This window comes from Sinocyclocheilus anshuiensis, unplaced genomic scaffold (assembly GCF_001515605.1).
Source record: "Sinocyclocheilus anshuiensis isolate Anshui unplaced genomic scaffold, SAMN03320099.WGS_v1.1 scaffold308, whole genome shotgun sequence".
Classification (NCBI taxonomy): domain Eukaryota; kingdom Metazoa; phylum Chordata; class Actinopteri; order Cypriniformes; family Cyprinidae; genus Sinocyclocheilus; species Sinocyclocheilus anshuiensis.
The window spans coordinates 70,634-81,989 of NW_015558619.1; the positions used below are offsets into that span (position 1 = coordinate 70,634).

General features: G+C 37.4%; 2 protein-coding genes across 3 annotated transcripts in view; both read left to right on the plus strand.

Moving 5' to 3' along the window:
• The window catches only part of LOC107680565 (suppressor of cytokine signaling 7-like), an 18,197-nt gene extending 14,685 nt beyond the window's left edge, over nucleotides 1-3,512 (plus strand). For both annotated transcript variants that reach the window (XM_016476501.1, XM_016476502.1), the window contains 4 exons: nucleotides 447-575; nucleotides 1,653-1,788; nucleotides 2,706-2,846; nucleotides 2,941-3,512. In XM_016476501.1, coding sequence (XP_016331987.1) covers nucleotides 447-575; nucleotides 1,653-1,788; nucleotides 2,706-2,826 — 386 coding nt within the window. In that variant the 3' untranslated portion in view covers nucleotides 2,827-2,846; nucleotides 2,941-3,512. The remainder of the gene's footprint in view (nucleotides 1-446; nucleotides 576-1,652; nucleotides 1,789-2,705; nucleotides 2,847-2,940) is intronic.
• A 1,742-nt stretch (nucleotides 3,513-5,254) lies between these two features.
• The window catches only part of LOC107680542 (transcription factor Sp2-like), a 9,133-nt gene continuing 3,031 nt past the window's right edge, over nucleotides 5,255-11,356 (plus strand). The window contains exons 1-7 of the mRNA XM_016476468.1: nucleotides 5,255-5,314; nucleotides 6,563-6,639; nucleotides 7,007-7,753; nucleotides 9,671-9,744; nucleotides 9,825-9,969; nucleotides 10,116-10,401; nucleotides 10,844-11,030. Of these exons, the coding sequence (XP_016331954.1) occupies nucleotides 5,308-5,314; nucleotides 6,563-6,639; nucleotides 7,007-7,753; nucleotides 9,671-9,744; nucleotides 9,825-9,969; nucleotides 10,116-10,401; nucleotides 10,844-11,030 (1,523 nt within the window). The 5' untranslated portion in view covers nucleotides 5,255-5,307. The remainder of the gene's footprint in view (nucleotides 5,315-6,562; nucleotides 6,640-7,006; nucleotides 7,754-9,670; nucleotides 9,745-9,824; nucleotides 9,970-10,115; nucleotides 10,402-10,843; nucleotides 11,031-11,356) is intronic.

Here is an 11,356-nt window from a genome sequence, read left to right on the forward strand (position 1 = left end):
ATTCTTATATTTTATATTATATATAAATATATTTCATATATAAACATAACATATTTTTCTTAAATATATACATGCGTGTGTGTGTATTTATATATACATAATAAATAAACACAGTACACACAGATATATTATGCAAACAAAACCTTTTATTTTGGATGCGATTAATTGTTTGACAGCACTAATATGTATATATACACACACACACACACACACACACACACACACATATAGACTAAGTAAAATTATCTGAAAAAAAAAAACATTCACATGGTCTTAAATATATATATTTTTTTTACTTTGTAAAAATGTAAAATGTAAGGTTTGAACCAAACCATAAATATAATTTGAGAAACTAATACAGCAAATTGGAGTATTTTCTTAAGTATGTGCAATTTATATTTTTTTCAGTGTATTTTTTTCCTTAAAGTTTGTTTTTAACTCTTCAGGAACCTTCAGTTTATGGTGCCACCCTAAATTTGAAGACCGCTGCCATTCTGTGGTGGAATTCATTGAGCGAGCCATCATGCACTCTAAAAATGGGAAATTCCTCTACTTCCTACGTTCACGTGTACCTGGTAAGGCTACAAATATCCCTCGCAGACAGGATTCTCAGCCACTACTGCTGAATAAAAAGCATTTAATTTTTCTGTTTGCTGATGCAGGAGGAAATAAGGGACAAAAAGCAGTCATTTTGTTTTTTTCTTGGAAGATTATGGGTAACAGGTTTATTCACAAAGGATGGGACATAATACATTGGCTAAATATTACATTTGAATATCAACATGTCATTTTTTCACCATTTTTAAGCGGGTATACAGACAATTTATGTGTTTAAAACTAGCTACTTTTCATGCTACTTTAAATTTATGTTACATAATGTAAATAATAGTTTTAACAGATTAGATTTAGATATATTCAGTAGTTCTCGCAACAAAAACGTAATTCTTTTAAAAAAGTAATCTGGCTCCTATTTTGTATAGTATTACTTATGTACTATTATAGTATTTATTCATATTTTAAATTAGCTTTTATTTTTAGAATTCAACTTTGTATTTTAATTTAAGTTTTAGTAATTTTATGTGCTTTTGTCATTTTTATTAGTTTTTGTTTGTTTTTAAATATTTCTCTTTAGCTTTAATTTATTTTTATTTCAGGTAGTTGCCAATATGCACAGAAATATACGGAGCCCCGCACATGACATGCAAGGAAAAAATAAATAAATCGTGGACACTATTTTTTTTATTTTGAGTTGGGAATGAGTTATAGAGACATTCTCAAAAGCCTTGTAGCGTTGCATGGAATCATTTTAAGTGAGAGGCATCTACATCGCATACTAAGGATTGGACGACTTAACCGGCGACGGCACACGATTTACCTAGAACGAGCCGAGGGCACGAATTATTATATCGAGCGCACGATTTACTTAAAACAAGGGAACGAATTAGCCTATTAAATCGTGTGCATGATCTAGTATATCGAGGGAACGAATTAATAAATCGTGCCCACAATTTATTTATTTTTTCTTGCATGTCATGTGCGGGGCTCCATAGAAATAAAAGGCATTATTTATATTGTTTGTAAAAACCAAAAGCAGGTTTGAGGGTGTGCGAGATGAAAGGTCAGCGTGATGAAACGTGTGGTGTCTGTTTCAGGGTTGCCCCCGACCCCTGTGCAGCTGCTCTATCCGGTCTCACGCTTCAGCAATGTGAAATCACTCCAGCATCTGTGCCGTTTCTGCATCCGACAACTCGTCCGCATAGACCACATCCAGGAGCTGCCCCTCCCCAAGTATGACTCACTCACACTATACATTATTTTGCTTATTTACATTTCCGACACACTACCATTCAGAGGTTTGAGGTCTGTAAGGTAACGTTTTTAAAAAGTGTCTTGTGCTCACCAAAGCTGCATTTATTTGATCAAAAACACAGTAAAACCCTAATATTGTGAAATATTATTAAATGCCTTAAATGTTTTCAAATGTATTTTATTCCTGCGATGGAAAAGCTGAATTTTCAAGCAGCCATTACTTGACAATTACTGCTCAAGAAACATGTCTTAATATTATCAGTGTAAATCACTTCATCGTTGTAAATATCGACGTAAATCATTTGTTAGGATTCTTTGAGTAATAAAAAGCTCAAAAGAACAGCATTTACCTGTATGTGGAACAGAAATCTTTTTGTAATATTATGAATGTCTTCACTGTCACTTTTGATCAATTTATTGCATCCCTGCTGAATAAAAGTATTCATTTCTTTTATTAAAAAACAAAACAAAAAACTTTTGAACAGTGGTGTATATAGGAGATGCATGAAATACTAGGACTAGTTACTGACCTTCTAAAGTTTTAGGCATTTGGACACATTGTAGGTCATAATTTACTGATTTATATTAATTTACTAATCTAAATTAAGCCAAGAACACAGTTTAACATACATAAAGAATTGCCCTATTAAAAGTATTTTAAAGTAAATTCTATTCATCGAAATGTATAAAAATGATAATTAGAGTTATTTTTACAGTTATTTTTGTCAATACTGAGCAAACGTTTAATTAGTTAGTCATTTGCAGGGAGTAACGAATGCCAATGTTGTTTGGTTTTATTGAAATAAACATGTATAACATTAAGCAATTTTTAAGTTCAAAAAATACTTTGCCTACAAAGTGCCTAAAAAGACTAACTTTGATTTTTTTCATCATAGACCGCTCATTGTCTACTTGAGGAAGTTCTATTACTATGATCCAGAGGAAGAGATGTACCTGTCAATCAAAGGCATGCGCCAGGCAGCAGGTGTGGAACAGGAAGCCGAGTCTGAAACATAGCCAGATCGCTCCTTTTCACTGTACGTACCTGCAGCCATGACTGATCAACTTTCATTATCTTGTGCTCGGAGCCAGTATGTTTAAATAACAGAACACAAATTGATTGTTTTTTAGGATTTCTGTGTGTGGATAATAGATGGAACAGCGCATGGACACTTCCTGGTGCACAGCTCTGCTCCAACTCCCTGCCAGTCTTCCAACAGAAGCCAATGAACATCAGCCGACTGGCCCCTCCTCTTTGACCGAGGGAGTACAGAGGAGTGCTGGAATACTGTCTATGTTGAGCAGGCAAATAAATCCAGAGACTGACATGATAGACAAAAGACTTGAAGGGTCACTGGACAGCAAACAGTGGACTTAAAAAAAGAATTAAGTTAAACGAAAAAACGACCAAGGACATTTGACTTGGGGTACTAGCAAAAGCCTTCATCTGTAGGTTATATTACACTGGAGTTTTTCAACTGGCCAGTTTGTGAATCCGTCTCTGTTTGGTTCTTTCTTTCCTCATCAGGCCCCTGATCCCTGGGTGGAGTGTGTGACCCCTTTATTTGTCCTTTCCCTGATTGTAACTCCTTCCGTCTGATCAGGCCACATGAACTGTATTTTGAGTAAAATACAAAGTAAACTTGAAAATAAGTGGTGGTATATTTGATGACTTTTTCACATTATTTATGATTTAAAGGGGTCATATGATGCGATTTTAAAGATCATTATTTTGTGTATTTGGTGTAACAGAATATGTTGACATGCTTTAATGTTCAAAAAACACATTTAATCGCTTGAATTTTAAATGGGTCTAGCCACTGGACGTATCCATTTTTCTTTGCAAATAACTATACTGAGTTACCAATTTTTTTTAACCATCATGGTGATTCCAAGGTTTTCCTTGAAGTAGCATGGTGTTCTGTATTCAGGCAAGGCACTACAGGCAAAAACATTGTTTTTCCATGCACTGGTCAGTTTTGAGATTTTAAGAATTGGCGTTTCATAATGTTATATTTCAGACCAGTGGAAAGAAAACATCCAAAATATGCAAGTTTATTTTATCACACTTCATCTGTTTGCATCTGTAGATTTCAATTACGATATATATCTTTAAAGGCGGTTTTCTCTCCTGCACTGAGCAAGAAATCTCCACTTCAGAAGCGCTTACATACAACAAACTTTCCAGTCTTTCCTATTTATATTCTGAAGGTTTGTTCATATATCATTTGCCTGATTTTATGCAACATTTTATTTCAAAAAACATAGTGAAACGTTTTTGTTCTGGCTATTTTCTGATTCATGGGGGTGATTAAAAGATATATCCAACATCCTCTCTGTAAAAACCACTCTATAATATGTCAACAAAATGAAAGAATTTTGAACCTGGCTTCATCTAATGTTCAGAATACTGTTGTGGAAATGTATGCAAATTACTTCACATTTAATCATAACTTTTCATAAACATTTGTAGTTCTAAATGTAATGAATCAACAATATAATCAACTGGAAAGGTATGGTGATATCTATTAGTTACATTTTTACCCTTTTTACCTGAAATGCCTTGCCTTAATACCATGGGATATGACTGTGATAATCATTCAGTATGATTGTATTACTATTTGCTACTGTCATTAAGTCATGGTAACACTACAGTCCTTTTTTGTGTGAGACATCATGCACAATTAACAAACTAAATACGGACATTGCATGCATGGACTTTTATTGTTTTGATATACAGCTAGTTCTATAACCCAACCCTAACAGAAAACTTTCTGCTTTTTTACAATTTTAAACAAAACCTTTGTATTTATAATTTATTTCCAACTGTGCAAGTCCAAAAAAAAAGAGGTTCTGCCAGATTTCATTCACTTCTGAGTACAAATTTGTCTCCAACATATGGTTAAGTATGAACACACATTTTTCCATCCTTTGGTTTTATATATTCAGCTAACAGTGCCTAAACATTAAATCTAACTAATATTGTGGTCACTAAACAATATGGCATATACAAAATGTAAAATGTCATGTTGAAAAGTCAAAGATGCACCATATATAACAACCATATATTCTTATGGAGCACCTGCTTTCATATTGCAATAGAAAAGTAACAGAGTGAACACAGGCTGATCGATCGAAATTCTTGTCAATTACTTTTGATTGATATGCTTTACCCATTTCTAACTGGGCGAGCTAATCGTCAGTGAAATTCAAGCCTGTATATTATTGACTCGGCTTATTATTTTGACTGCCTCACAACGCCCACCTTTCTCCTGAAAGCGTGACAATCTATTGGCCAAAAATATATCCTTCAGCTGTCATAGAAAAACTACCTTATCTTATTGGCCGGAACAAACGTCAATCAGACAAATGCCGTACTGTGATTGGTCAGGACCGCGAACTCGCGTTGATTGACAAGCAACCTGATTGGCCAGAGGTCGCGGGTGGGGCGGTATCTCGTGTGGGCTGTTCAAGGCTTCACGGAGAGTGAATGTCGTCATGAGCGGTGGGTAGGAATTATAACGTTGGTGTTTATATTACTATGTTACTTTCTTAAACATTTTCTTGAGCGAATAAACCGATATATATATATTTTATGTCGTAGGTAGCACACACGAATTAAAAAAAAAAACATGCGTAGCATGGCGATTGTACCAAATGCACACTTCCGGAATCACGGTTCTTTTCCGCAGCGAAGAGTTTATCTGGCTAGTTAGCACTTTAGCATGCTAAGCTAGCAGTTTCCTCCTCCATCAGCGCACTCTTGAGTCTGTCTGCCCGCAGACAGAATAACCTTTGAATAGCGCACTGCATGCTCGTAGAAAGACGTAAACGTGTAAACGGCTGGTTAAGACATAATATAACGTGAGGTTAAATAGATATTTTAGAGAATTCAGTTAGCATAACTCAACCACTTGCAGGCATCTGACGTTTAGCCCGTTGGCGTTAGCCGCTGGTTTCAGCTTGCAGCTTTAACTAAACTGTATGTTGCTTTTATATAAGCTTAAAAACACCACTTCCTTCTCTCCAACCACGAATTTTGCTGTAAATAAACAAGCGTTGGTTATTAGCGTCTGTGCCCTGCTTTTCAGCCTGATTAGCTTGTTATGAGAGCAAGGTATTCTTCAAGTAAAGTTGCAAAACCGTTAAATATGATGGCAGAAAGCTCACTGTGGTGTAATTCCCTTAGACTTGCTATGATTTTGATCCCGTTCAAATAAATGTGGATAAACAGTTCATTTTGCTAGCTTTGACAGCCAATTAGCAAGCACAATAACGTCAAGTGTTTATTTGGGTTGGGATCTGAGATACATGCGGGGTCAATGGGGTCAGTGTTGGGTGTTTACCATAGATGTGTATATACTAGAGCAGCGGCTCTCAGTCCTAGTTCTGACGAAGCCCAGCACTTCAGGACCAGGATTGAGAACATTTTATGGTGTGCTATTAGTGGATTGAGTTTTAAACCCTGTCCCGCTGACTCTTAGATTATCACAGGTAACGCCTCCTTAGCTACACTGTCATAACTGAAAGTGCATGCCTTTCTGTTTTGTTTATTTTGCTTTGAACAGAACAATCAGATTATTTGATTTGTTCAGTATTTCCAGTTTCTATGCAAACATTGATCACAATGCACAGTCTAAGCACAGGATTCATTTGACTGTCCTGCTGCATTATTTCACTGTCAAATGGAGATTGATTGATTGGAGAGTTCTGATGTTTTCTTTGCATTAATAGATTCACCTTTTTCTCACAGATCAAAAGGACAGTATGGCCACCACTGTCGCAGTCAGCCCCAGTGAATATCTTCAGCCCTCCACCAACACTTCTCAAGTAAGGTCCCATCTGTCTGTATTTGTAGACTATATTTTAGGGATGCTTTGATAATAAAATTTTAACCCGATAAGCCAATAATTATTTGAATGTTATCAATGAAATGTAAAGAAGTCATTTGAAATGCTTTAATGAAACTACCATTACTGGTTATATACTGGTTCTCAATATATGTTTTTATAAATTTCATATTATGACATTCAGATAAAATATCTCAGAAATATTGAGAAAAATCTTCCATTTGCTATAGTTAGTATAGTTCAAATTACCATTTTTAATTAATGAAAAGGAGATAACTGTAGAAAGTTAGTCAAACTCTGTTAAATATTTCCTGCTGCTAATTGTGTATCAACACTCTCTCATGTAGGATTCACAGCCCTCCCCGCTGGCACTTCTGGCGGCTACCTGCAGTAAGATCGGGCCTCCGGCCGCCCAGGCCCCAGTCAGCACGCTACCGTCTCAGCCAACCACGCGTCGTCTGCACCCCATCAAGCCCGCCCCCATTGCCCCGGCTCCACCCAAAAACCTCGGATTCCTCTCAGCAAAGGGAAATGTTATCCAGCTGCCCACGGGACTTGGTTCGTCAGGGGCCAGCCCTATTGTCTTCACTATTCAGAGCCCTTCACGTCCAGCAGGCACATCCACTGCCAACATCCAGTACCAAGTGATTCCTCAGTTCCAGGGATCTCAGACCATTCAAATGATGCCTCAGGGAGGACAGATCCAGATCATCCCCGGAACCAACCAGGCCATTATCACCTCACCCGTCACAGTTCAGGCTGCCACACCACCTCTGGCCCCGGCCCCCCAGCAGAAGACGGTGGCGATCAAGCCGTCTTCTCATAAGCGGCGGCAGAATAATGCCAGCGTAAACGCTAACGTTGTACGGCTCCCCAGTGGACTCACGCTCCCATTCAATGTTAGTATGAGCGAGGTGGGAGGAGCGCAGGTTGTTACGGAGACTGCTGCTGCTCCAGTGAAGGGCAAGAGGGGGAGGAAGAGACAGGTGGCTATAGCCATGCCCACCCCGACCCCTCAACCGGCCTCACCACCACCCGTAGCTGAACAGATTGAAGCCTTGCTAATAGAGACCACAGCCGACAACATTATTCAGGTAAGTGTTTTTCTGATATATATATATATTTTTTTTTTTTCAATTGCTGGTTTCCTGGATGTTGTCTCATCTGACAGATTTCTACATCAAAATTACCTTTGTGGTTTACACTGTTCTATGTTGGAATGTGTCTCAAGGGAAAATCAAGGGATTTTCAGTTATTTTGTTTTTGTTGTGCAAAGGTTGCACAAAACAGGTCCTGTTCACCCCAAAATTTAAAACACACCAAGATGTGATATTATTCTTAAAACTCTGCCATTTTTAAGATTTTTTGGATCATGACATTATTATACATGACACTTAAGTATAGTGGTCGACCGATATAGTTTTTTTGACTGCCGATATAAATTTATTTATTTTAATTGATATTTAAGAAATTTGAAATCATTTGAAAATGGATTAAAAAATAAATATGTTAAATAAACATACTTAAACTTTAGATGACAAAGTATATCACAAATAAATAAATATTTAATAAAAATATAATTAAAAAGGAAGTAAACACTGTAACCAACAGGGCACTCAGTATTCTGGGAAGTTTGTGTGCATTGGGAATCATATTTTTTCAAATAAAGCCAAGGTAACACTCATTTTACATACAGCACACAGTAGAAATTACATGAATATGGCAGTGGGCAAATACATAAAGCGCAGCATAATTTGAAATCACAAGTTTAAAGTTTTTCCAGTGACGCTGAACTCACCTCCTGTCCGCGTTCAGTTTCGCACATTTTCTAGAGGGACATCTATCACGTTGCACTCGCGTCTCGCACAAAAGAGTGTTTAGAAAGCCATGTAAAATTAATGCAAATTTAACTTTGAAAAAACATATCTCGAGACTAGGGCTGCACGATAAATCGGAATCGAGATCGCGATTCGACAGAAGGCGATTTTTTTTTTGCGTAACTTGTCAGTGAACTACAGCTCTGTGTAGAAAAATTCTGCTCCATCTGAAAGCACGTGATGATGATTTCCTGCTGAATGTACTTTGTGTGATTGGCTTTTGGCCCTTTGTATTAAACTATGCATACATACATGATGCTGTTTTGTTTATAGTTGTTTAAGCAACTTAATTATAATTGGTTTATAAACATTATTTTAAACATTATGCACTGTTTTTCACAGATAGTCATGTTATCTTATGCTTTGAATAAACATGCATTAGTAATATTTTGCTTGATGCGCCCTCTTGTGGCCTCAGAAGAGAAGCCAAAAGCTTTTCTTTACCCTAACTGAAATTATGCATTTTAAATTCGAATATAATTCAAATTTTGATAACATTTAAGTACAAAATTCGAATTTAGCTTTTCAGCCATTTTGACAACCCTATTTGACAGTCATTAAAAAATACTGCATTTCATTAATTGTTCATTTACTATTATTTATTATTATTTACTATTGTTGTTTTTATGAAAAATATTTTTAGAAAAATTAAGAGAACTTAGTATAAAAAATATTTGTTGTAATTTGCTGTGATCATTTTATTTGTTTTTTATTTTATGTTCAAGTAACTTATTTTCATTTTGGTTTTAGTTCACTTTCAGTTTTTATTTATTTCCATTTAGTATTTTTAATGCTTAAAAATGTTAAATTCCAGTCTAAGGCAACATTTTTGTTTAGGTTTTAATGCAATATTTATATTTCATTTCAGAATTATTTTTTAGTAATACCAGTGTTGTAATGGTTTTATTTGTGGTCAACAAAAATTATCTTAATTATAATTATAAGAATGTAATGATGAGGATCACAATTGAGAATATAAAAAAAAACTATAAATGGAAAAAAAAAAAAGTTCAGAATTTGGTGAATTTTTTTGTTGTTGAGTGAATTATGAATTTGATAAAATTCACCCCTGATGTATGCAGGCAGCTGTTTTTGTTGATTGCGTATGTCCCTAATAATCTCTTCCTGTCCCAGGCAGGAAATAATCTCCTGATCGTGCAGAGTCCAGGGGGGAGTCAGCCTGCCGTGGTGCAGTTGGTGCAGCAGAAATCAGATCAGCAGGTCGTTCAGATCCCCCCGCAGGCTCTAAAAGTGGTACAGGCTGCCTCTGCCACACTTCCCCCTGTACTCAGCAGAAATCAGATCAGCAGATCGTTCAGATCCCCCCGCAGGCTCTAAAAGTTGTACAGGCCGCCTCTGCCACACTTCCCCCTGTACCACAGAGACAGACAGTCACGCCCAGTATGCAGGTGTCCCCCCCAGAACCCACACAGGTACATCAGAAAAGCACTTTTTGTTTTTTTTTCCTCTTTATGGTTTAATCAAGTTTAAACTAGGGCAATTAAGATTCCATTGCTAAAAAAGTTAAGAAAAATCAACAATTATCTAAAGATGTCATGCATGTGCTCTGCTCTCCCAGGTGCTGATTAAAACAGCCTCAGGTGAATGGCAGGCTGTACAGCTACATGAGACAACTGTTACCACGCCAACAACACCCACCAACACGCCCACATCTGCCATGGCCACTAAAAAGGCTCAAACGGGGACAAGGAAAGAAAGGACTCTCCCTAAGATCGCCCCGGCTGGAGGGGGGCTGATAACACTGAACGCAGCACAGCTGACGTCTGCTGCTCAGGCAGTTCAGACCATCAATATTAATGGTGTCCAGGTGCAGGGTGTTCCTGTGACAATCACCAACGCTGGGGGTGAGTGAGTGAGTGCTTCATTTCGACAGACATCCAGCTTGTGATGTGATATTAAAGGGGTCATATGATGCTTTTTTTAAAGATCATTATTTTGTGTACACACAGCGTCTCCCTGACATGGCTGCTTCAACACTAACTGCAGTTACTGAAACCACACCTTCTTTCTTTGCTTGAACATTTGGGCGGCATTACGCAAATATTTCCACATAGTGAGGTAGATATGTGGGGGCGTGTTAGAACGAGCCGTTTTAGGGGGGCGTGGCAGAGTCTTAACTTTGATAAAGAATATCTCTTTGGTTATGAGACTTTAGTCTTTGCAACTTCAGGGATCTTATCTATGCACAATCAGCTTGTAACACTCCAAAGAGAAAGGAAAACTTGAAATCGCATCATATGACCCCTTTAACATGATCTTGGCTGCATTTTGACTGGTGTCTTTTAGGCCAGCAGCATCTCACAGTGCAGACGGTTCCAGGTGCGGGTCTGCAGCTGGGCGGTGTGCAGACACAGATGCAGACCATGCAGGTGGAACAGACACAGACACTCGCACTGGAACTGCAAAGTCAGCCAGGAGAGAAAAAGCGGCGCATGGCCTGCACCTGTCCGAACTGCAAAGACGCAGAAAAGAGGTGGGAAAACTTCACATATAATGGGTTTGTTTGTAATTGGAGTAATGTAGGTCTGGGCGATATGGCTAAAATATCACAATTTGATTTTCCCATGTTATTTGATATTGATATTTATTACAATATTAATTTGATACTGGTAAATGAGCAGTTCACCCAAAAATGAATGTTTACCCTCAGGCCATCCAAGATGTAGATGAGTTTGTTTCTTGATCAAAACCAATTTGGAGAAATGTAGCATTCCATCACTTGCTCACCAATGGGATCCTCTGCAGTGAATGGGTGCCGTCAGAATGAGAGTCCAAACAGCTGATAAAAACATCACCATA